Genomic DNA, 26,431 nt, shown 5'->3' with positions numbered 1-26,431 from the left:
CGAAAATTATTATTTTTCACGTCAAATTTTTTTTTTTGCTGCAAAAAATAGCATTTTTGTTAGTTATTTTATGATAAATGTTATATTAATATATGTTGATTTGAGTGAAAACGATCGATGAAAACTTTACATTTTATATCTAAACTATTGTTTTTCATTGTAAAAATATTAGTTTTTGTTAGTCATACTCTTAAGAAATATTGTACAATATATGTTGATTTTAGTGAAAATATTATTTTTTTGTCAAAAGTTATATTTTTCACCATTATCATTTATAGATGTATAAATCTATGAAATTTTTGCACATGATACTTGATATTTTTGCTAATGCACAACTCATTTATAGGCATGAAACTTTAAATTAATCATTTTCATGATTAATCAAATTAATATATATATAAAAAATTTGAAACTGATAAATCATGATCCATCCATGTTGTGGGGATCCACGATGTAGGATTTCTTTGAAAAAATATTTAAAAAAAATTAATTTTAAAAAATGATAACAGTTATGTGTTTATGTTACATCCACTTGTTTAAAATAATTTCTCACAAAACTATAACATCACCAAGAATAAATTACAACCGAAGAATTCTAAAAGAGAGTTTCAGATAAAAAATGGGATTCCGATGATAATTTTGAGTTGAAACAAAACAGTTTTCATTTTATGAAAAATCGATCAGTTTGACATATTCGTCTCATTTTGGTCGATCTTTAAAAAAATTGATTAAGTCGAGATAGTCAAAATTTCGAAATGGATCACACTTGTTATGCGGAGCCATTATATTAAATCTGTATTGAATTAGGTCAATGATCAAAATTTTATATTTTAAAATTTACAAAAACTCTTAAGCAAATGTCTCACGAGTCAATTTTATCAGACATATCTCATATCTGACTCATAAAAAGATAACATTTTTATATGTTAAAAATATTTTTTTTTTATTTTAAATATAAATATAATCAATTTATCTCATGAAAATAAATTCATAACAGAAAAATACTACAGTCTAAAATTTTAACATCAAAATAGGCTTAGACCATTATAGGGGTGTGCATTCGGTCAATTCGGTCACCGACCGAACCGAATTGCCAATAACCGAACCGAACCGAATTTTATTTTGATAATCGAACCGACCGAATTAGTTTTAATAACCGATCACAAATTAACCGAATTAAAATCGGTTAATTCGGTCGAATTAACCGATTTTTTTTTTAAAAATAAAATTAAATATAAAAACATTAAAAATATTATAAATTATATAATAAATCTATTTTTTTAAAAAAATTAATTTATTATTCGGTTAATTCGGTTAACCGATTTTTTTTACGAAAACCGAAACCGAACCGAATTAACCGATTTTTTAAACTTTCAAAACCGAATTTCCGAAATAACCGAACCGAATTTCCAAATTTGATCGGTTCGATCGATTATTTCGGTTTAACCGAGATCTTGCTCACCTCTATACCATTACAGTTAGCTAGTTAGTATTAAAGACGTTTCCGCACAACGGAAAAGCGAGGGAATTCAATTGCACGAAGAGAGGGAGGGAGAGTCAAAGTCGAAGTCTGGTTCAAAAAAACGTATATACATAATATTTTTATTAATTATTTTTTATTAATTTATAAGATTTCATATGTATATACAGAAAAGGGAATTTGATTTATTTGCGATAAAAAAAACAGAGATTGGTCTCGTGCAATTCCCTCTCTCATCAATCGATCCCGTGTCTGCTCTCTGGATTTCGCTCCGGATTTTACATTCATCAGCGTCTCTCCTTCTCTCTTGGTTTCTGTTCTTGGATTGATTTTGGACTTGGCCCTCGATCCCAGCGGCTCAGCTCTGAAGTTCGACTCGCGAGCCTTCAGATTCAAAACCCTAGCTTCACCTCAGTTTTTCCAATCACTCTTCACATTTTGTAATTGTGTTTGAATCTCGAGGTTTGGGCAATTTGGTTACAATTGTTGGTATTCTTTTTTTTTTTTTTTTTATGTGCTGGAAAAACCCTACATATTTTTGGCTCCAATTTTGGAATGTTTGTTTTTTCCATTTGGATTCTTTGGTCTCGTTCTTGGATTGATTTTTTTTTTGTTTTTGCGTAGGTTATTGGCGTATTCGAGGGATTTGTTCCGAGGAAACCATACTATGAGCATAGATAGCCCGGGCGAAGAAGAGAACTAGCGTGTGGTTGCCGCGGGTTTATTGAAGAAGAGATTGCCTTGTGGCGTTCCATGGGCGATGGCGGCGTTGCATGCGTGGCTTCACAGCATGTTATGGAAAAATTTACGATTTGCGGTAGCAAGACTAACGGCAAGCCAAAGCCCAATCCCTCTCCTAAGTCTTCGGTCAAGTTGGCGAAAGTGAAACAAAAAATGAAGCGTAAAAAGGACAAAGGAGGTGAATTGAGTGTGAAAAATATTGGCAGTTCAAGCAAGGAAGGTTCTGAGAACAATTGCATTGGCGAGGTTAGTGACGATTTTAATAAAGAAGAAGTGGAGGAAGGTGAATTGGGCACTTTGCCCATTGAGAAAGATGAGTTTTTCCCTGAAAAACTCGGCAGGAGGTATGATATTAGGAGTGAGATTGAGAAAGGTCAATCTGTTGCTGGTAGATGGCGAAAGAACAATGGTGAACTGGAGAGGAATGAATGGAGATCATCTAAAGACGAATTGGAGAAAGGGGAGTTTGTTCCTGATAGCTGGTGCAGAGCTGATGGTGGGAACAGGGGTGACGAATATGGCTACTCAAAGGCTCGAAGATATGATATCACGAAGGAAAAAGGATGGAAATTTGACCGAGACTGGATATCACCGTCTGCAAAGGAAAGGGGATGGAAGTTTGATCGTGACAATGAGTGGAATCCATCTGTTAGAGATAAAGGTTGGAAAGCTGATCGTGAGTGGTCACCACCTTCTAGAGAGAAGGGTTGGAAGGGTGATCATGAGCGCGAGTGGACGCCGCCTTCCTCATGTAAGTACTCCAGTGAGAAAGAATTCAGCCGAAGTGGTGGTAGTGCTCAGCATTCGAGGAAGTTTTCTTCCAAAATGGAAACAGAGAAAACTCCGAAGTTCCTCTCCAAAATAGTTGGAGAGGAAGTTTCATCGAAAAACGATCATTTCCATGGTAAAAATAATGCCAAGAACTACTCCCTAAGTAACCGCTCAAAAAGACATGTAATTGATTCAGATATGAATGACAGAAAACACCATGATGACTATGATGACTACTCCAGTTCAAAAACCCGGAAGCTTTCTGATGATGGCATCCGCTCTGCTATGTTGGGAGACCTCTACTCAGGCAGGTTTGTCGATAGGCCTTACAAAAATTCTACATCTTCTTCACGAAACATCCCCTCCGAAAGGTTCTCTTCCAGGCATTTGGAGTCATCTAGAACGGTTAGGGTTAGGCAAAATAGCAGTCCACATCATTCTGAGCGTTCCCCACACGATTGGGCCCGCCACCATGATCACCGTGGTCGCAGCCCAGTTCGTTGTGGGAGGTCCCCTTATGAAAGGAATCATCAGTGCGCTCGAAGTAGGTCTCCAAACGATCAGGGCAGTCACAACGATGGCAGATATCGAAGTCCTAGCTGTGTGGACAGGTCTCCTCGTGACCAAGGTCACAACCGGGATGGAAGGGATCTAACTCCAACTTTGTCGGACCGGTCACCATTTGGTCGCGGTAGGTACACTAACCACCGGGACGCTAATCGAAAGGTGGTACTCAATGAGAAACGATCAAGTCAATTTGGTAGCAAAGGGCAAGAAGTTAGCAAGGGCCAAGAACCAAAGAAGTATTCTAGTAAAACAGAATCCCAAAAATTAGCAAAAGAGTCATTTGACAAAGGAAATGCTAGTGAGGAGAATGGCTTTGTTGATAAAATTGATGGTCATCCACGTCTTTCTCGAAGTCCTACGTTTAAAAGCATAGAATCATCTCAGGAAAATAGAGTTATGGAGGAGCCAGCGTCCATGGAAGAAGACATGGACATTTGCAACACTCCTCCACATGCCCCTGTAGTGGCTAATGCTGTTGCAGGAAATTGGTACTATTGGGATCTCTTTGGTGTGGAACATGGGCCTTCGAAATTATCAGATCTAAAGACACTTGTCGAGGATGGTTATCTTGTATCAGATCATTTTATCAAGCATTTGGACGGTGATAGGTGGACAAGCATCGAAAATGCAGCTTCTCCATTGGTTTCTAAGAATTTGTCTTCAGTGACTCCGGATACAGTCACTCAACTTGTGAATCCTCCTGAGGCTCCCGGTAATCTCTTGACAGATAACAGAAATTTGGCATCTGAATACCTGCTTGATGAGGAGGACATATCACCTGCATCCCACCATGCAGAAGATCTTTATATAGATGAAAGAGTTGGTGCACTCTTAGAGGGTGTCATATTAATTCGTGGAAAGGAGCTGGAGATAATTGGCGGTATGCAGATAATGATGTAGCTTTTATTTTCTTATTTCCTTAAGTCTGTCTAAACATTTTTGAATGTACCTTTGTCACTTGACAGGCGGTAATACATGGTATGAAGTTGCCTATACTTTCAACTAATTTCCCTGGCTAATCTATTTTTAGATGTACACGAATCAAGGGAAAAAGAACATATTCTCTTATGACAACTTGAAAATTCTGTTCTTCTAACTGAAAATTTAAGTTTGCTCTGTTCGATGTGCATTTAAATTAATTATTTTTTTCTGTCATTAATTGTTGTTATGCAGAAGTGTTGCAAATGAAAGGTGAGCACAGTGAGTGGACGAAGTGGCAGAAATGGGAAGGTACTTTATTTCAATCATTGTTTCATCCTGGGTAAACTTTCTTTCACGAGTGTGCCATTTTTATTTGAGAAGTGACACGCTTTTGATATTTTTGGAAAGCTCAGTAAGCTATAATTTGTATGAATGCTCTACTATTTTAATCTAATGCATGAGGTTGGAATCTCGAACCTTCCATCTTTGTCAAAGCTTTGGTGCATACTTCCATTCAAAGGCATTAAGTTGCTTTCTGGAACTTGATTATGCAGGGGGCAACGGACAATTAGGATAATTATGTTTCGTTGCTGCATTATTTCCTAACTTTGTGTAGTCACTGTCTTGATTTCTGCATGACTGGATTTCATTTCCCTGAGATGCTGTGCCTTAAGTTTCTGTGATTGTTAATTTAATTTTCCTGTGATGCTGATGCTCATTTCGTGCAACGTCTGTTATTTGATATATCAGATTATGTTTCGATAACTTATATTTATTGTATCTGTAATTTTGTGTATGATTTGTTGTATTTACATAACTGCTTTAAGACACTTGTATTTTGTATTGAGCTGTGCTACGATCTTGTATGATACTGTTTTTTTTTTCTGTTTTTTTTTTCCTGTTTTTGGGCTATAACAGGTTTTAATGGGCATCAACTGCGTAGGGGTGAAACTTGTGATGATGGAAGTTTCAATGGTTTCTCTAGTGTTTCTGAAATTTCATCTAAAGACACTGCAGAATCAGAGCCCACCACGATTGCGTTGTTTGATAAGGATATCACTCTTGTTTCTGTCGGCACCGGTGAATGGTTTGCTGGACAATGGTCATGCAAGGGCGGGGATTGGAAGAGGAATGATGAAGCTATTCAAGATAGAACTTGGAAGAGGAAGCTTATCCTCAATGATGGTTATCCATCATGTCAGATGTCCAAATCTGGCTCTGAAGACCCTCGGTGGCAGCATAAAGACGAGTTGTACTTTCCTTCCCAGAGCACCAGGCTTGATCTGCCTCCGTGGGCTTTTACCTCACCAGATGATTTGAATGACCCCAGCAATCCAAACAGATTAGGCCAGACTAAATCTGCCATTGTCAAGGGGGTGAAAGGAGCAATGCTTCCAGTGATCAGGATAAATGCGTGTGTGGTGAAGGACCATGGTTCATTTGTGCCTGAACAACGTGTAAAAATCAGAGGAAATGAAAGATATTCGTCAAGGCATTCTTCAAGGCCTTATTCAACAACTGGTGATACAAAGAGATTATCAGAAGAAGATGGTCCTCCCTCAAGGAATACTTGTGAACATGATTCAAGGAAGAGCTGTGCAACCTTCATTATACCAAAGGACCGGCTTCGCAAAGTAGATGAGTTAAAGTTGCATCTAGGTGAGTGGTACTATCTTGATGGTGCTGGGCATGAACAAGGGCCCTTACAATTTTCAGAGTTGCAAGTATTGGCAGATCAAGGTGTAATCCAGAAACATAGCAGTGTTTTTAGAAAACATGATAAAATTTGGGTCCCAGTTACCTTTTTCTCGGGAGCCTCTGAGTCATCTGGGATTACTGAGCGTGCTGCTACTCCTACTGGAGCAATGAGTGATTTGCCTTGTAAAAACTGGAGAGATTCAAGTAGATTTCATGATTTGCATCCACAATTTATTGGATATACTCGGGGCAAGCTTCACGAATTGGTGATGAAGTCCTACAGGAGTAGGGAGTTTACTGCTGTTATAAATGAAGTCCTTGATCCTTGGATCAGTGCAAGGCAACCAAAGAAAGAGATGGAAAAACAGATTTATCATTCAGGTAAGAGTCTCTTCTGTAAACCCCTCATGCAATATGCTTTTGTTTTTTCTTTCGTTTTAACTTGTTTCTTCTATTACAGACGAAATAATAGGAAAGTACCTAAAAATATTTGTTGTTCACTTGTTTCCCCCTTTCACCATCTCTTGTAGCCTTGTCACTTTTTTTGTGAATTCTGCTACTCATAGAAGATTTGGAAGTTTAATATAAAAATATTGTAGTTTCTGGGTGGGAGATTTTGGGTTTTCGAATTATGAATAGTCTGGGTTTTGGGGGTGGGAAAAAAATCCTTAAGTTGTGCCTCTTGCGATACACTTTATCAACTAATGTTGCAGATCATGTCCGCGCTTGCAAAAGAGCTAGAATTGATGGAATTGAAGAGGAGTATGAAACGGAAGATGATGTGCTTGCTTTTAGGAAGGATGCGTGTGTGTTTGATGATTTGTGTGCTGGTGCTACTTTTATGAAAGGAGATGAAGCACATTCTGTAGCTGATGGGCAGAGTTGGGCTCTCCTTGATGGTCATATTCTAGCACGAGTGTTTCATTTCCTTAGATCTGATATTAAGTCGCTTATTTATGTTGCCTTGACATGTAAGCACTGGCGATCGGTGGCAAAGTTTTACAAAGATATCTCTAAGCAGGTTGACTTTTGGGCCGTTGCTTCTAATTGCACCGACTCCATGGTCTTGAACATAATGGTAAGCCGGCCTTTGAAAATTCTTTTTTCTAGTCTTATATTGTTAATTTAATTTTTAACTGTATTTAGTTGACACTTGATATAATGTTGATGCCACGAGTCTTAATAATTTTATTATGCAGAATGATTATAAGAAAGAGAGGATAACTTCATTACTCCTACGTGGGTGTACTGACATTAGTTCTGGGATGCTGGAGGAACTTCTTCGGTCATTCCCTTCTGTGTCAGCTATAGATATTCGAGGTTGCACCCAGTTAGAAGACTTGGTTTGCAAGTTTCCTAATATCATTTGGGTCAAGAATCAGGGTCACCTATTGAAGACCAGAAGTCTTAGTCAGTTAACTGACAAGGTTTCGTCGACTCCGTATCATACGGATGATTCTTCTGGACTGAAAGAATATTTAGAAAGTTCGGATAAGAGGGACTCAGAAAATCAGTTATTCAGGCATAACCTGTACAAACGATCCAAACTCTTTGATGCTAGAAAGTCTTCATCCATCCTCTCTAGGGATGCTCAGTTGAGACGTTTGGCTATGAAGAAAGCTGGAAACGGGTATAAGAGGATGGAAGACTTTATTGCCACAAGCCTACGAGATATCATGAAAGATAACACCTTCGAGTTTTTTGGTGCTAAGGTACTGGTGACACCTTGTTGTTTTGTTGTGTATCTACCTGTATCTGTCTCTTGGGCAATACCTTGTAGATTTTCGAAGCTAATGTGGTGTAAATGTGGTGTGTATTTTCCTGATTGATTAGGTTGCCGAGATCGAAGAAAAAATGAAGAATGGGTATTATGCTAATCGTGGCTTGAACTCTATCAAAGATGATATTAGCCGTATGTGTCGGGATGCAATCAAGTAAGTAATTCATGCTATGTTAATCTTTACTTCATTGATTTCTTTCTCGTTTACATTTTTAGTGAATGAGCAAGCCAGTTATTAGCTGGAAAAGGATGTTGTAGTTTCCTCCTCTCTAATTTGAGCTCATCTTTCCTTTGCTTACATGCTCCAGAATCTTTAATAAAGTTTACGATCTCATGTTTTCTGTAGCTTGCATCACATTATATTAGGGGGCTGTTTGATTGCTAATTATCATCCCACTTTCTGGATTTATGTAATTTTGAATATTTCGTGATCTCAGAAATAAGAACCATGTTGACGCTAGAGACGTGAATCGCGTTGTTACATTATTCATTCAACTAGTCACAACTTTGGAAAAAGGTTCGAAGTCCGCTTATGACCGTGAGCAGATTATGAAGTCATGGAAATATGATTCACATACTGGCCTTTCATCTGCTTCCTTAAAGTATAAGAAGAATCTGAATAAACTTTCGGAAAGGAAATACTTGAATAAGATCAATGGGAATGCATTTGTAAATGGAATTTCTGATTCAGGAGATTATGCATCTGACCGAGAACTCCGAAAGAGATTATCTAAACTGAACAAAAAATCTTTGGACTCGGGTAGTGAAACATCTGACGACTCTGATAAGTCTTCAGATGGGTTTATGACAGATAGTGAGAGTACGGCGTCAGACACAGAAAGTGACTTGGAGTTTCAGTCAGAAGGTGCAATTGGGGAGTCAAGGGGGGAAGCATATGTTAATGCTGATGATGGATTTGATTCTTTGGCTGAAGACCGTGAATGGGGTGCTCGCATGACTAAAGCAAGCCTTGTTCCCCCTGTCACCAGAAAGTATGAAGTTACTGATCATTACGTGGTTGTAGCAGATGAGGAAGAAGTGCGAAGAAAAATGCAAGTTTCTTTACCCGAGGATTATGCTGATAAGCTAAATGCACAAAGAAATGGTACTGAGGATTCAGACATGGAAATTCCCGAAGTGAAGGAATACAAACCCCGAAAATCCCTGGGAGATGAGGTGATAGAGCAAGAAGTTTATGGCATAGATCCTTACACTCATAATCTTCTTCTCGATTCCATGCCAGAGGAATCAGATTGGTCTCTTCTTGATAAGCACTTGTTCATTGAGGACGTGCTCCTTGTTGTTCTCAATAAACAAGTCAGAAGCTTCACTGGTGCTGGAAACACTCCTATGGTTTATCCTTTGAAACCTGTATTTGAAGAGATATTAGATACTGCAGAGGAAAACCATGACAGGAGAACCGTGCGACTCTCTCAGCTTATCCTGAAATCTATTGACAGTCGACCTGAGGATCATTATGTTGCTTATAGAAAGGTAAGGCATTTGTATCATAGCTCCTTTCATAAATGCTTTGGCAATTTCTGTTTTCGAAAAACTTGTGCTTGCCCTCATTATAGAAGTTTACACCTTCTGACTTTCTAATCAGGGGCTTGGTGTTGTGTGCAACAAAGAAGGTGGTTTTTGTGAAGATGATTTTGTCGTTGAATTTCTTGGAGAGGTAATGGCATGGCTTTGAGACCTAAAATTTGATTATATTCTTAAGTTCATGCATTAGATTCTAATTTTTTCATTAATGTCTCTATGAATTAATTAAATTGGTTGGTTTCAGAAATGGTTTACTACTATGGGAATGATATATGTATGGTTGGAGAATAAAATTTTAATAGTTAGCATGCAATTAGTTTTCTAGTCCAGGCTTCCATCGATTTCTCATTCAATTTGCATTCAACAGTAGTTCTTTCCCTGCTTTTTATTTGTGATACATCGGAACATGGTTGGTTTTTTTTGGGTGGCTTTGGGGGTGGGGGTGCTTAAATTGTAATATTGAAAGAGGAATAACAGTAAGAATTGATTGAGTTTAGTTTTTACCTTCAAAACTTCCTTTTCTGTCCCAAAATTATGGATTGGGTTTAGTTTTTGCCTTTCTAGACTTCTGCACTCTCAATTCCTTTTCTGTCGATGTATGTTCTCTAGGAATGATCAAAATATATATAAAAAGAAAAGGAATGAGCAAAATATCATCACTATTTGGTATGTGTGCTCCAGGAATAAGCAAAATATCATCACTATTTGGTATAGTTATTCGTGCATTTTGGTATTGTATTACCTGTGTTGTAGTTTTATTGCTGTCCTAGATACATATTTAAAATGCAACATAGTAATTGTGTTAATGATGATTCAAGAATTTACGTGCTTATTCTGCCAATATGGCATTTTAATTTTCTATTTCCTAGGAAATTGAGAACATATTTCTTCACATAATATGGAAATGTAGCAGCAAAAGAACATGATAAACTGGGAAAGTAGGATCCTGACAAGGGACCCCATTTGACTGTTTGCACTTCTCTGTAAGTTATGAGAGGAGTACAATGATCAATAACAGTATGGATTCACTCAGAGCATATAGAAACGTGTTAAGCTGCAGACAAATATTCGAGAATATGGCATGTAATTTCCCGAGGAGGCATTATCGTTTTGTTCATTACTTTTTCATCCTCTGTCTTTTCTTGGGGGATGGGGTAGGGAAAAGAGGAAGAAGGCTGGAAGTAGCCTTGTGCGATATAGTTCCTTTCCATACGTCCATTTGGGTTCTTTCTCGATGTGGGCTTTTATAGTTAACTTGCATAGTTCATCAACAACATTCCTTTTCACTTCTGAATGATCATATTAGCTGCTCTTAAGTGGTATGCACTGTTTTCTACCTTCCAATAATGTGAATGCTCTCCATTCCTGAAAAAGATGCACAAATTTTGTATCAAATGGCACACAGGTGATCGTTTACTTGTGAAATGAGCTTTAAAGTATGAAACCCGTGCCAATGCTTTTAATAATCGGAAGTGTCAAATGATCCTTACTATCTGAGGTGGCCATCTACCACTATGCTGCTGACAGCAATCTAATTTGGCTGAACCCCTTTCTTCTGACACTTAGGTTTATCCCGCTTGGAAATGGTATGAGAAACAAGATGGTATCCGCTCCTTACAAAAGAACAATAAAGATCCAGCACCAGAGTTCTACAACATATATCTTGAGAGGCCAAAGGTATCCTACTTTTGACTGCTTATTTGAAATCAGTTCTCTCGAAATTTATGGATTGTTCACTACTTTCACTGATTCCGCACCAGCACGTGTGAAAGGCTTGACACTCTGTTGACTGTTGTCACGAAAAATACTTAGCTATGATTTTAATAATCCCATGGAAAGTTTCAAGACTATAAAATTTGGTGATTTTGAAAGAAACACAGGCTTTAAGCTTGTGACTGTTGAGGTGTGAGATGTAGTTTTTGCCACATAATTACTTCTTGTCTGTTAGCGGATGTATGAATTGACTGTGACTATATCGTTAGCAAAAATCTGTGTCAAACTAAAAGCTGATGCCATTGGGCATTGGGCCTGGAGGACTACTTAACATAATTTAGAAAGGACTGAAAGAATACGAAATTTTGGATCTTCATGCGTCACACTGCAGGAATAGTTGCATCCCACGTATTGCTGGAAACTTTTGTTTGTTAATTTTTGTTTAAGTCTTGAACATCACAGGTGTATCTAGTTATCTACAGAATATGGTTAATATAGAAACACACGATTCCCACTCAATTTCTATTTAGAACGTTTATATCTTGCAGAAGACACTTCAAGTCACAAATAATTAGAAAATAGAAAGAAAAGAAGAAGACACTTCAAGAAAGAAGAGGACTGATGCTGAGTTGTATAGGCTAATTTTACTAACTTGGCTGAAGTACTGAGAACTGGCTCATTTAAAAATTTCAATTGATTTTAGAAAAATGAAAACCAAATTTATAGGCTTTGAAAAAGATGTTCCTACCTTCCAAATCAGTTTGAACTGTAGTTTGAGCCTTGGAAGTGTAAACATTTGAGTCTTAACAGGCTGTTTACCGGTGCCCGTCGTTTTCTTCCATGATGCATCATGTGTGTTAATTTAAACATTGAAATGCAGGGTGATGCTGATGGTTATGATTTAGTAGTTGTTGATGCAATGCACAAGGCAAACTATGCAAGTCGGATTTGTCATTCGTGTAAACCCAATTGTCAAGCGAAGTTAGTACCTTTTCAAATATTTATTGAAGTGCTCCACTCTACTCAAGTTTATTTAAAGTTTGGTGTTTCTATTTTTCGTGTTACCGGAAAGCTGTCCATCTAAGTATGAACTATCAAATTTGATTGGGTAATTTTTGTATATCTGTATGCCTCACATTAGCTTTTATAGTTGAACAATATTTTGTTTCATAGAGCGAATGATATAGTCAGGATGCATACAAGATATCATTAACAACATTATGGATCTTGGTTCAACACAGCTAATGCCCTAACATTTCATTATGCTGCCTCTTTTTACGAATTTTGTCAAATTTTTGTTTTGAGAGTTTTCAAGAACAATTGTAAGGTGTCTTGATTTTGACTTGAACTTGTTTTCGTCCACTTAAATGCTTGATAATTTTACTTCTCAAAATGATTTTTGTCATCCTGGGGAATAAATATTAAAGGGAAATCGGAGCTGTGGGAATTTTGGGGGTGGGTTTAGTATGCATTTGTATCTTCTCTGATCGTATTTGTTGCTTTTTTAGATGGATGGAAACCATGACATGGAACACAATTTTAATCAGAGTAAATTAATTTATTTCTTGCATTAAATGGACAGGGTCACTGCTGTTGATGGTCAATACCAGATTGGAATATATTCTGTTAGACCAATTGCTTATGGTGAAGAGATAACCTTCGATTACAATTCTGTTACGGAGGTCAGTGTCGTATGAATTCTAATCAATTATGAAATATGATCGTATTGTTTGTAATTATTGATTTTCTGCAGAGTAAGGAAGAGTATGAAGTCTCTGTCTGTTTGTGCGGTAACCAAGTTTGTCGTGGAAGTTTTCTAAATTTAACAGGAGAAGGAGCTTTCCAGAAGGTACATCATTTCAATGGGTTTTTATCGAACTGAATAGGGAGCTGTATTTGACTACCTGTGTCATGTCTCAAGACCTTTTGAAGGATAATTGCATAACTGTCAATTTGTATACATGAGTGCATCTTTTTTTCCTCTTGGTCGAAGTTTTTTAATTCGTAAGCGTAAACTTAGATTCAATTGTTTGGCTCAGGTACTAAAAGAATGCCATGGGCTACTCGATAGACACCGCTTGATGTTAGAAGCTTGTGAACTTAATTCAGCATCTGAAGAAGACTATATTGACTTGGGTAAAGCTGGATTAGGAAGTTGTCTGCTTGGTGGGTTGCCTGATTGGTTGATTGCATACTCGGCTCGTCTTGTATGCCTTTCTTCCCTATGTGGCTTTGGTTTTCGAAAATGAGTTAAATACTTTCTTATTTTTAATGTTTTATTGATTTTTTTATATTTAGGTAAGGTTTATTAACTTCGAGAGGACGAAACTTCCTCACGAGATTCTTAGACATAATATAGAGGAAAAAAAGAAGTACTTTGCTGATATACGGATGGAGGTTGAGAAAAGCGATGCTGAAATTCAGGTAAGCATTCTCTCTGTTTGGTGGTTATAGGTTGGAGCTGTGGATAGAGATTTTCACTTTTCTATTAACTGCTGCAGGCAGAGGGTGTGTACAATCAGAGGCTTCAGAATTTGGCTCTTACTATTGATAAGGTAGTCTATTTCATCTTTTGCCAACATATTTCTTCGTTTCTCAAATCTCAATCTTCTCCTCCCGAAAACCATTAAATGTTTAATTACCTGAAATTCAATAAAGAATGTGAAAGTTGGAGGAATGAACAGAATAAAAATTACTAGTTTATGGACCATACCTGCAGGTGAGATATGTCATGAGGTGTGTTTTTGGTGACCCAAAGAAGGCCCCGCCACCCCTGGAGAGGCTTAACCCTGAATCAGCTGTTTCTTATATCTGGAAAGGTGAGGGTTCATTTGTGGAGGAACTTATCCAGGGCATGGCTCCTCATTTGGATGATGTTTTATTGAGAGACATCAAGGCCAAAATTCGGGCCCACGATCCTTCTGGTTCTGACGACATCAGAATGGAGCTTAGGGAGTCTTTATTATGGTAATCTGCTACCCGAGCTGAAACATTTGAATATTAAATACACGCTCTTAATTAATTATCTATCTTATTTAGGTTGAGGGATGAAGTTCGGAGCCTTCCTTGCAGTTATAAAAGTCGGCATGATGCTGCTGCTGACTTGATCCACTTATATGCTCACACGAAATCACTTTTCATTGTAAAAGTGAGTATATTTAATTATTTATTATGCCGAGATTGAAATATCAAGTTACTGTCGCTCTTGAGACTTTTTGTACCTTCTTGTTATTCATTTGTCGGCTTTTTTCAGGAATACAAGACTGTAACTTCTCCACCTGTTTACATTACTCCACTCGACCTTGGTCCCAAGTATGCAGATAAGTTGGGGTCAGGCATTCATGAATATTGCAAGACATACAGTGAAACATATTGTTTAGGACAATTGTTATTTTGGTACAACCAAGATGCTGAACCTGATGCTCTACTAGCGAAATCTAGTAGGGGCTGTTTGTCTTTGCCTGATGTGGGTTCCTTCTACGCCAAACTTCAGAAGCCATCACGCCAGCGAGTTTATGGTCCAAAGACACTGAAATTTATGCTTGCTCGGATGGTGAGTTTTTCTTGTTAAAGTTCTTTTTCTCGATGCGGGAGAATTTTAGGAGCAGCATTTTATCATATTAATATAAGAACAAAATGGGACAAACCAATAGCAATATTTTCATTGTTAGATTCTGGTTCGACACATGTTAACGACTTCGGGGAGTGACCTATTTAGCATCCGACTGATATCTTGTCTTGCATTGGCAGGAGAAGCAGCCACAGAGACCCTGGCCTAAGGACAGAATATGGTCATTCAACACCCCCGTAAAAGTTTTTGGCAGCCCTATGTTGGATGCTGTTTTACACGATACTCCACTGGACAAAGAGATGTTATATTGGTTAAAGCACAGACCTTCCATCTTCCAGGCCATGTGGGATCGATGAAATTTTGCAGATACATTAGGGAGAAGCCACCGGCTGACTTTGACATTGCGTCGGATAGTCTCCAGGCTCAGTTTAGTTAGGGAGAGACGCTGCCTCGTCTGGGAACTCGTTATCAAAAAACACAGATGTTCCCCGTTTTAGTTAGAGAGAGATGTTACTCCAGCTGGGAACCGGTCATCAAAGTATAATGGGTTTGTGCTAGTTCATTCTACTGTTGATTCTTATGTACAGTTATATTGTATTTTTCATTCTTTCTAAGCCTGTAATTTGTTTTTATTCTTAGCTGTTGGTGCATTGTTTCATTTCTCCTTTTCAGTTAGTTAATGGAAAGTTGCGAGGTAACTGTTAGAATAATTTGTGTAGCTGTCTTGAAATCATAATCAATTTTACAATTGTATTATATCCCATCTTTTGGAACAATTGTGTTTAATATGTAGTTCAACGTGTATACATGAATAATTTATGTGTTTGTGTACACACACATAATTTATCTAGACATAGGACACGAGAGATTGAAACAACTTTCGGAATGAAAGATTCCATTTATGTTGAAATTTTCTCAAGAAGCGACGTCAAGCTGGATTTAGATAATATTTGTAAATGCCTAAAAAAATAATTGTAAAAAAAAGTTCATAATATTTTTTACAAGACTTTGTGAACACTACTTGGTATTACACAAAACACGATATTCAACCAAAAGTGTCTTTGTTATATTAATATATTCTTTGGGTTGATATATTTATGACCATATATCAAGTGTTAGAAACAATTTTTTATACATTCCGACCCTGATTTTGTTTTAAGTTGTTGATATTTCATCATGTTTCGTGTATTTTTAGAACTGTAGTTGCAAGTGGTTTGCATGGTTTGACAGAGTTTTTCTTGGTTTTTATGGAAATGTTAATCTCCATCTTGGTTGAGTTCTTACTATCGTAATGATATTATATGAGATAAATTCGACATTTACTTCTTTTATATGCATAAATCTTTTTACCTTACCTATCTATGGTGGTTATAAAACATAAGATACGAACTTTTTTATTTTACATATATTATTCTAAGACAAAATGTCAATTTTAGTCTTACATATATTTTGTGAGATATTATAAATCTTGTATATATGTGTTGAATTAATTATAATTCTTTTGATCAATTTTAATTATTTTCGTCAAAATCATGCAATTAAGTAACTAATATCTTTGTAAAAATGATAATTTCGATATCCAACACACATTTATATTTCAAGAAATTTTTCCACCCATTTAATTACAAATATATAACAGTAAAATTGATCATTTAGTTACATTATTTTGGAGAGAATGACTAAAATCGATAAAAAAAAAAACTTATTTTTAGGACTATAATTAATTCAAAAAAAACATAGAAAACTAAAAACATCATACACTAATTATATAAATAACTAAAATTGACATTTTTTTGATAATCCATTTTTTAGGAGGTTTTAGGTAAAGCTATTTATTTTTATATTCCTATTTCTTGTTGATAACAACATTTGTAGGCCTAACCAAACTCACACAGCACAGTAAGTGATTGCCCTCGATCTATTCCAACACAATTATATGCGGTATTCACTCACATGGCCACCGGAAGCAGAGCGGATCTCGATCCTTCGTCTCGCGGAAGAGTATTCAACTTCGAACGGAACCATGGAATCGTCTCTCAAAATCGAAACCGAAACAGAAGAATTCTGAAATTGAAAATTAAATCGTGAGCTTCCTGTTCAATTCCGATTCCTAAAAATAAACAAAGAATCGGAAATAAATTTTAGTGCTAATCCAGTTTGTACCTTTTCCAAATGTTTTATCCAAAATTACCATTTCCAGCTGCACCATTATTCACCGACAATTTTGTCAGGGCACGTCCCAAAGTCCTGTCCGTCAGATTAGACCTCTGTCATCCTCATCAAACGGACATTATTCATCCAAAAATATCCGACGTCGTTTTCCCTTCACCTGCACGAAAACGGCAGCTGTACTACAGACAGAACTTACAGAACGCCTAATTAAACACGACCACGTGTCCGTTTTTAACAACGGCAAGTTCGCCACGTGTCCCAAATTAAACAATAAATAAATGAATATTTGGGATTTTCACAATCTGTCGCATGTCTTATTGGCCGCCAATGGAGACAGAATCTCAATTTCAAATACCCCCGCCGTACCACACGGAGGAGCTCTCAGTTGGGGAGGCTTACATCAATGGCGTCTACGAAGGTCTGAGTTTCCATACCTTGCTCACTTACGATCCCTATGGTTCATCCGCTCCACCTCCGGTGACGTATGGTGTCTTCGATGTTCCCGCCCAAACTCAGAATATCCTCGTGATGCCAAAAAGCGAACCACAGCCTGAGATCTCGACCTTCTATGGAGCCTTTTCAACGGAGGCTCCGCCGTACAACTTCTTCTCAGACGTGGCGTCGTCTTCTCACCACCATTTACCTGGATTCCTCTCTCTCGAGCAGCCTAGAAACACTGCGGTCGACTCTCTGTCTCGAGTCGAAGATCGGCGTAGTCGGAAGCAGCAGAAACTAAGCGACAAGACGCGACGTTTACAGAAACTTTTGCCGTGGGATAAGAAAATGGACATGGCGACCGTACTAGAGGAAGCGTGCAAGTACATCAAGTTCCTCCAGGCGCAGGTTAGTATCCTCCAGGCCATGCCTAATACCGAAAGCGGAAGCCACGGGACAGCAATATCCAGCCTGATCCACGGTGTTGTTGGGGATCAATTGGGGAGGTTGAATCGGCAGCAGCTGTTACAGGTTCTTCTTCACTCACCCATTGCTCAGACACTGCTCTACTCAAACGGCTGTTGCGTTTACTCACTGGAACAGCTTCTTTTGGTTAAGAACAATGCTGAGAGGAAAGCCCAGTTTAACCAATTGCTCTTTGATTCAAACACCATCGCATGGGCCCCCGATTATTACAGATTTTAAACTCTATCTTTTATTAGCTTGCTTCATCCGCCTGCAGATCGTCTTGTTTAATATTTTTAGGGTTTTGAAAACGAAACTCCACTATTACAGGTGATATTTTGTTGGTCAATTGAGATTGCAAATGTTAGAAGTACGCTAATCCGATACGAGTTTTTTTCGTAATTAATGCTTTTATTCATATTTTTATTTGTTTGCTGTATTTTTTCATGTGCAAAACAAGGGAATTAGACGTTTTAGTTTCTAACTTTTAAGTTCTAGTTGGTCTCCTATAAGGGTATATACATGAGTTAATGTATGGTTAGACCCAAAATCTGTCCCATGAAGAAAACTTTGACACATTACCCGTCTCATCTTGGTTAAATATTCTTCGGACCCGTCTCACCCCGAATACAAAACGGGGTCGGATTGACCCGTGAGACCCGAATTTTTTTTAAATGAAAACTGTAATTTCTTCTTACATGACTGAATTATAAACAAACAAACCTCTAAATACAACATAATAGAAAACTAATTCATGCCTTCAACCACACTTAATAATGACAAACAAAATATTGACATCCCAAATAGACATTACTAAAACTAAAACCCTAAAATATTTATATGAACATATATGGCCGATATGGGGCGGGTGTTATAGACCCATGACCTGCCTCATATCCGGACGGGCCTGAAAAATTGGACCAGAGATCTGTCTCATGACGCATTTAGTATGCCCGGGACGGGTTCATTGTGGCCCGAACCCACTGACATCCTTATACATGAGATCTGTCCGGACATATAATTGAAAAACAATATTTTTTTAAAAAATATTCTTTTTATAGATAATACACAATAGAAGATATATTTCACGCAATTGATTCATAAGAGATCTGATAAATTTTTTGAATAATTCGATATTCGTTTTGTTGTTTCATTTTCAGTTAGCTGTTAATACATCTAAAATTTTAGTGCTACTAAAATAATTAATTTCGCCACTGGACATCTCCGGATATTAATATAGCATATTTTATTAGGGTTGTTTTCGATTATGACCTTTTTCTTTACATGTTTGATTGAAAAGCAAATGGGATAATTATTAATTAATTACCCGTTGTTCTAGAGAGTTCATGACTTGTATGGGCTTGAGCCACTAATTGGGCTGTAGAACTGTACGATAAATTACACGACTTCAATCAGTGAATGACAAATCAGAGTTTTTTCCCCCCTATAATTGTAAGGCTGATTTTAACCGTCTGATCTTTGGATCCGAACAAATTTCAAGGAAACATTAAACAAACCTCGTAAATGTTTTCATTAATTAGCGATGGTTTGGTTCTAAACCGTTGCTAATTTGCGACGGTTTTGACAAAAAACTGTTGGTAATTGATATAAACCGTATATTATATAAACCGTCGCAATGGTGACTTTCCAGACGGTTTTAAAATCGGTCGCTAATGATTTTTTTTTTTTTTTTTTTATGTAGTGATAGCATTTTCACGATCTTGAGATTGTTGGTCGATATCGGACATTGGATAAGTAATTTCTCAAAAATCAAATTAAATTCATGAAAGCTGTAGGCCTTATAAGTTCGGAATGAACTGTAAAGCATAATTTCATGGTTCCTGATTGTGGTGGTAAATTACTTTATGATGCGTTATTCAAAGAAAATAAATTCCTATGCACATGCACCCAATGATTTTACCTTTGCATTTGCCCGATACAAACTAATCTTCTGTTGGTTTATACCCTACTTTCCTTGTTCAAGTTGAGGGCAATAATATAATCCGAAATTTTTATAATAGAAGATTTATAATTGTTAAGTTGAGTAAAATTTTGGAACCAGGTTTAAAAGTAAAGATGCTAAAGAGAACCCATGCTACCATATACTCCTTACTTGGTTTATACCCTACGTACTTTCCTTGTTCAAAGGTGAAAAGACATCAAAATTGAAAACAAGATCAAAGTAGACACAAAAGTAAAATAAAGTCACACCTCGTTGACAAAAGTGCCTTTCTCCATCATAACTCAAATCTTGATCGCACCATTCCATGTATTTATGCTTTGCATTCCCTTGTAAGAACCGAATTTGATAAAAACTCGTCGGACGCATACATACACACATATATATACACTGAATATATATATGTACTCGCATCAGCTTGACCCTTCTTACATCCTTGAAAATGAGTAAACTGGTTGGCATCTTTGCATGTTTCTTGATTGTGGCATTGGATGTCACTGCTGGAATTCTTGGAATCAAAGCTGAAGCTGCTCGAAACCAGGTGAATTTTCCCTTCATTTACTTACAAAATTCAGGATAGACTAAAATTTTTAGTTAAAAGTGACCACTCGATACATTGTTGTTATAGAAGTCTTTTACATAAAACAGCTCAAGAAATTTCAAAACTTTTATTCCAATGCTCGACTATCCATCAGATTTTCCCTCGTAAGATAGATCCCCATCATCATCATCATCATCATTTTGGTTTGGTTGTGCATTTTGTTTCTTGATTCGAGAAGGAAAAACATTTGAGGCTGTGGATATTTGAGTGTAAAGAGCCAAGTCATGATGCATACATTCTTGGATTATGGGCCGCATCCCTTCTAGGAATAGCTCATGTTCTTGCAAATTTGCTGGGAGGCTGTAATGTCTGCACTCAAGAAGAGTTTCAAAAGGCATCTCCGAGCAAGCAGTTGTCTGTGGTCTGCCTGATTTTTACATGGTATGGACTTCCGAGTGCCAAAACTTTACCTAATGACAAAAAATTCCACCCCCATCGGATATATATAAAAAAGATACATGGATAAAGCTGTCTTATAATACAAGATTTGGGATGATTACAGATTTGAATTTTTAATAAAAAAAAATAACAATTATTCCTGATCATTAGTCTATGTCAAGATTAATCAAGACTAAAGAATAGCGAGTTCTTCTCCAATTAAGGCCTTAGATTGTACAAAAATTATGGTATGATTAATCAGTGTAATTTAAATTTCTAGGATCATCCTGGCCGTTGGATTGTCAATGCTGGTGATCGGAATAATCTCGAACAACAAATCAAGACGATCATGTGGTTTCACTCACCTCCATTTCTTGTCAATTGGAGGGATATTGTGTATGGTACATGCCCTGTTCTCTGTTGCATATTGTGTTACTTCCACTTCTACCACCCTCCCTACATAGCCCAGGATTTATGTACCGTTTGAAACCAAGGCTGGTACTGTATTTCTTTAAGACATGAAACTTTTTGGTTGTGTGTTTGGACTATCATTTGTGTTCTCGAGCTCCTCGAGCCAATACACAGAGCGCCTTTTAAGTGATTGTTATTTATCAATTTAATGCTGCCTCGGTCGCTAGTGTGGTCGGTTGAAGGAGAAATGTAGGCACTTTTGAGTTGAGCTAATTTTATATAGATATATTTGAATTTGACCAAATATAAATACATACATACATATTTATATATATATATATATATTTATTTATTTATTTATTTATTTTTATTTTTATTTTTTGAGTTGGGGCGAGAGTTGTAATTCGATCTTTCGAGATATCATTTCAAACTCGATACCTTATTGTCAGATAATATTCTCATTTCACAAGAAAATGCTCGATGACATGCAGTTTACGTAAACAATGCCAGTAGAGATTGGTGAAGAATAACAAGCATGTGAAAACTTAATTCAATGCAACCAAAAAGCCCCACAGATAACAAGAATGAAAATTCACTGTTGTATATTCTTGTCATACATCAAAAGAAGATCGAGTCTATTTCCGAGTTCAAATCAGTTATTCTTACAGTATCTCACCGTATAAATAATATGATGTCCTAAGCCCATGCATTTTGATTGAACATATGAGTACACCTAGCATTTGGTATATTGACAAATACATTCTTTCAACATTTTATATCAGCAGGCAAAGCAATCACAGAAACAAGCAAATGCAGTAGGTAACAACTTCCCCTTCAAGTATTCAACAACACAAGCAAATGCAAAGATATGAAAATTACCACCTCAACTCAAGGCACTGAGATGCTAAAGCCAAGAAAACAGGAAACAAATGGGATATATCGTCTTTATAATTCGACAATGGCATACTAGGTAAGATGATAAACTCAGATGTTAAAGCCACACTAATAGCAGGGCAATTTGCAATTTTGACTAGAAGATAGAATTATAGTCAGGTAAATGCAATGCAAGCACGCAGACAGATTTGATCTTTACCCTTTTGAGTATGGTATCACCTATTGAACATGGAACATTACACCTTAGGAATCCATGAATCCCATGATACAAGGTTGCCCAAAAAGGAAAATTATCAAACCACAAGAAAATCACTTCTCTCACGTATCCCACGAAAACATATGGAGAGGAAGTTAACAACTAAATGATTTTAAGACCACGGTGAAGTATAGGTATAAAAATGGAACTAAAATTATCTGCCAATTTGGAGATGGTGGTTGTTTGGAAAAAACCGTTCATCATCCAGTGAAAACCTACTAGTATCTAAGGGTAAGCGATACTAGAAAATTTATCAGGTTAAGCAACAGTATGTATGCAACTACACGTTAGATATGTACTAGGGCAGGCACATGATCTTTGAAATATATTTGACTGATACAATTCTATTTTCCAAAATCCCGCACTGAGATTTTTTGTCGGTCAGCTGACGGCAAATTGGCTTTAAAATTTAAGATCTTACCAAAAGAGTTGACCTCTATCCATTACCATTAAAGAGCTATGGCAAAAATAAAGAGCAGCAACCAAAATTCGACATGTCATCATTGAGTATCGGATACACTTTAAACACGAAATTAATAGGATATCAGCATGATCCATTCAATGCAACTACAAAACAGAACATACCGAAAGCTTTACAACTAGGTAAGGTAAATGGTAGTTATTACCGGATCATAGGGTAAAGGGCTTCATCAGTTTATATATTACAAACAAAATTCATCAACAAAACAATGACCCACAAAATATACTTATATGCTTAAATTTCCATAATTAAAAGCCCCATTACCCTCAGCGAAGGCAAACTCTCGCTTACAATTCAAAAGGTCTACATCAAACAAAAATGTAAACTTGCAACCGACCAGTTACCTATTCATTGATCGAACGCCAATTTAAATTGTTCCCTCATCAAAGACAACATCCTATAATGGAGATCAGTCTCCTCCACAAGCATTTGCTTCCACTTCTCATTCAATTCCTTGGCCTTCGCATTTCCAATGAAACTCAACTTCTCCTTCACCAGACTCATTCCAGAGTCAGACATCTCCAAAGAGGGAAACTTTCCTACCAAATTACCAAAAGAAGAGCTGAAAAATTTGTACTTGGACCATATTGAACCTTCACCACCATCATCTTCATTTTTTACTCTCTCTTCTTCGTCCCACACAATTTTTTTCTCTTTCATGGAGTCTTTCTTCGATTTCTCCTCAACCCCTTCGCTAGAATCATTCTTATTGCCAATCTCGCCACCCCAAATTTTCTTAGAGAGTTCAAATACCATTACATCGTGTGGCTTGGAAAATACAGGGTCCAATCCATTCCGTCCTTTCTTAAGCGCATTCAAGAACCTCTTTTTAATCCTGCTGATCTTAGTACGAAGTTGTTCCCTTGAAAAATCAACCTGCAATTTTCCCTTGATGGTGTCATAAAACGCCCCACCAAAATCCGTATTTTTGGATTTCTTAAAGTCAACCATACCATTCAACAAAGCAACCTCATCATTATCACTCCACAACCTGGTGATACAACCACTACCCCCAGGGATAGATGAAACAACAGAATCAGACTTTTTCTCCTCGGATTTATTCTTCTTACTGCTTTTGGAAAAATTATCACCGTTACTGATCTCTTGATTCTTGCGTTTTGATGCGGGGACTGAAGTCTTGGGGGTTGGCTCCATCTTGTAGGCAGAAGGAGAATCGTCGGATTCGGGTTCAGAGTCCGACCCATTTTCCTGGGCTATGGATTTTGATACAATTTCGCGTTCTTTTTCTTGATCTTCTTCTTCAGATGAGTCTTCATCTTCTTCACCAGAAGAATCTTCTTCTTCCTCCTCGTCTTCGGATTCTTGTTCATCACCTCGTTCTCGCTCCAATTTTTCTCCCTGTTTCGAAGATCGAGGATTAGAGAGGGATTTGGGTGCCATAATTCTCCCCACTCTGATGGCTTTTTTGGTTTTTGGGGACGCTTTCCGTCTGTGTGATGATAGTAATAGGGTTTTGACGTTTATATACAGGAAGTAGAGATGGGCATGGGGGCTCCTCTCTTCCAATTAATCTTTTTTAATAATATTTTTTAAATCCCTTGCACGCATACATAGTAAATTTTAATATAAAATGTCAGTTGGTAGAATTTTTTTAAATATTATTTTTTTGTTTTATTATATTTAATTTCTGAGTGGATAAAACAATTTTAATTAATAACTATAAATGGTAATTCACGTCTTTAATATAAACTAATTACTTGTGTACAATATTTTTTATTATTATCGATGGACTAAAGTGAAATTTGACAAATTATAGAGAGACTAAATTGATATTTGAATTGCTGAAATAAAAATAAATAAAATAAAAGTGTGTGTTGAAATTAAAAAAACAAAAAATAAAAGTGTAATATTAATATCATATAAGAGTAAAATTGGAAAAAAAAAATTGGTGTCCTCTCTAGGTAGTTATTATCATGTCATCACACTTAATATAATAGTATAGATATATATGGTATGATACTTTCATTCTCTCAATTTATAAAACCAATCTTTTGTACCATCATAATAACAGAGTTATAAGAAAATTTGGTATCAAAAATTCAAACATTGAAATAGGTTATAATTTCTAGTATTTTGTAATAAAGATCAGTAAGATTTGAGCCAAAAGGAACTTTAATCTCTTTATGTCATGACTCAGTTCTATCTAGACAAATTTGCACTACATACATTAGCTTAATCAACAATTTTCCATTCAAACGAACAATGCACAAACAAGATAGACATAGCCATCCATATATCAGAAGAAAATGCTATTGTCCCTTAAAGCATCAATCGTCTCTAAACAAAATAAAGTTAATATATTTTGTCAAAATGAACAAAGTATGCATATCAAACTCGATGGGCCTCGTTCGTTGGTGGGGGAGCAGGAAGTTTAGGTGGTGGCGGAGGAGGTGCTCGGGGGGGATGGAGGATGTTCTCCAGGTGGTGATTGCTGTTCTGTTCTTCTTGGAGGCAAGGGTAATGCCGCATTAGTTTTTTCAGATTGAGAAAAATCATGAATTGCCAACGTTGATTTACTAATGGTTGAATGAGCCTTTAAATCTTTAACGTTTGGACTACCCATACTGTTTGACTTTTATGAAGAACCTGAATATCAATCATAGCCATGAAAATGAAACAGAATCAGTGTTGGTCTCGATGATATTCGACCTCTATGAGTCAAATACCTGCGGAAATGTCGCTTGCAAAGAAATTGTGAAGAGGCTTCTCATCCCTCTGACCACCATTTGGTCCAGTACTGGTTCTACTTTTCTTCATACAACATATTAAGGAAGACAAATAGCAGAGCAAATCCTGCCATAGATCAAGCAATTATAGAGGCTAACAAATACTTGCTGTTCTTGTGGTCATTTTCAGGAGAAACTGGCTAAATATTTTTGGGTAATTTTGGAGTATAATCTGCATCTGATGGTGAAGGAAAGGTAGAAAAATCTGGCAGAGGATATGGTTCCGGAGCCTTAGCAGGAGAGGGAGGCTGACTTATCTGTGCCATAGAAGAAATAGCTAGTGATTATGCAGGACCTGGGGTCGGAACAGTAGTTGTTACAACCCGATTTTGAAGACTTCTTCTTAGGCACCTTCTTGGAACTCTACCCAGACCAGACAAAAGTTAGTGGTGTTTATGGAACTGACTTTCTTGCTGGAATCTTAATTTTCGCAATGGAAGATTTTTCTGTCGCGAGCAATACAAGATAGTTTTTTCTTGGTTGGTGGCAAATCTGCTATAGCCTTTGGCAGAGGTTTTCTTCCCCGACAGCCCAGATGTTGTTGGCTGCGATGGATCCAAATCCAAGATCTTGACAACCTCCGTATTATCTTTTAACTCTTTACTATGATAACACCATACTCGTTCAACCTGTCATAAACCCATCTCATAAGATATTTAGGAAACTACTTTATACCTTGATGAACACTACTTTTCAAGAGTATATATCAAATAGAAAATAATTTCACGAATTGCATCCATATTTGCATGTATCACAAACTAATTTCATGTTAATTCTGATTGTGTTTTCTTTTCATTCTAAACTCAGCATTTGACAGAAAATATATGTTGCTACAATTAAATCC

The 26,431-nt window shown here is 36.8% G+C and overlaps 4 protein-coding genes across 5 annotated transcripts; 3 read left to right on the top strand and 1 right to left on the bottom strand.

The window, feature by feature from the left end:
• Positions 1-1,683: 1,683 nt before the first annotated feature.
• On the top strand, positions 1,684-15,425 carry LOC140964262 (histone-lysine N-methyltransferase ATXR3-like). Of its 2 annotated transcripts, none has more exons than XM_073423890.1 (20): positions 1,684-1,920; positions 2,105-4,439; positions 4,733-4,789; positions 5,399-6,559; positions 6,892-7,256; positions 7,378-7,890; positions 8,012-8,112; positions 8,396-9,452; positions 9,565-9,636; positions 11,070-11,180; positions 12,097-12,197; positions 12,799-12,898; positions 12,970-13,065; positions 13,256-13,423; positions 13,515-13,640; positions 13,718-13,771; positions 13,936-14,183; positions 14,256-14,364; positions 14,470-14,769; positions 14,967-15,425. In XM_073423890.1, exons 2-20 carry the CDS (start codon positions 2,234-2,236, stop codon positions 15,141-15,143), a joined length of 7,122 nt encoding a protein of 2,373 aa, XP_073279991.1. In that variant the 5' UTR covers positions 1,684-1,920; positions 2,105-2,233; the 3' UTR covers positions 15,144-15,425. The 2 variants fall into 2 exon arrangements, with proteins under 2 accessions (XP_073279991.1, XP_073279990.1); XM_073423889.1 differs by having other exon boundaries at positions 1,684-1,942.
• Positions 15,426-17,284: 1,859 nt separating this feature from the next.
• Positions 17,285-18,125, top strand: LOC140963716 (transcription factor bHLH52-like). Its single transcript, XM_073423096.1, has one exon. The coding sequence runs from the start codon at positions 17,287-17,289 to the stop codon at positions 18,097-18,099; it is 813 nt and encodes a 270-aa protein (XP_073279197.1). The 5' UTR covers positions 17,285-17,286; the 3' UTR covers positions 18,100-18,125.
• Positions 18,126-20,080: 1,955 nt separating this feature from the next.
• On the top strand, positions 20,081-21,474 carry LOC140965163 (protein VASCULATURE COMPLEXITY AND CONNECTIVITY-like). Its single transcript, XM_073425260.1, has 3 exons — positions 20,081-20,360; positions 20,599-20,801; positions 21,079-21,474. The coding sequence occupies exons 1-3, from the start codon at positions 20,262-20,264 to the stop codon at positions 21,260-21,262; spliced, it is 486 nt and encodes a 161-aa protein (XP_073281361.1). The 5' UTR covers positions 20,081-20,261; the 3' UTR covers positions 21,263-21,474.
• Positions 21,475-22,963: 1,489 nt separating this feature from the next.
• Positions 22,964-24,312, bottom strand: LOC140965219 (STOREKEEPER protein-like). Its single transcript, XM_073425348.1, has one exon. The coding sequence runs from the start codon at positions 24,239-24,241 to the stop codon at positions 23,189-23,191; it is 1,053 nt and encodes a 350-aa protein (XP_073281449.1). The 5' UTR covers positions 24,242-24,312; the 3' UTR covers positions 22,964-23,188.
• Between the last annotated feature and the right edge of the window lie 2,119 nt (positions 24,313-26,431).

The sequence above is a fragment of the Primulina huaijiensis genome, chromosome 18 (genome assembly GCF_012295235.1).
Source record: "Primulina huaijiensis isolate GDHJ02 chromosome 18, ASM1229523v2, whole genome shotgun sequence".
Taxonomy (NCBI): domain Eukaryota; kingdom Viridiplantae; phylum Streptophyta; class Magnoliopsida; order Lamiales; family Gesneriaceae; genus Primulina; species Primulina huaijiensis.
Note: the sequence above shows the minus strand (reverse complement) of the source record. Positions and strands in the feature narration are given on the sequence as shown.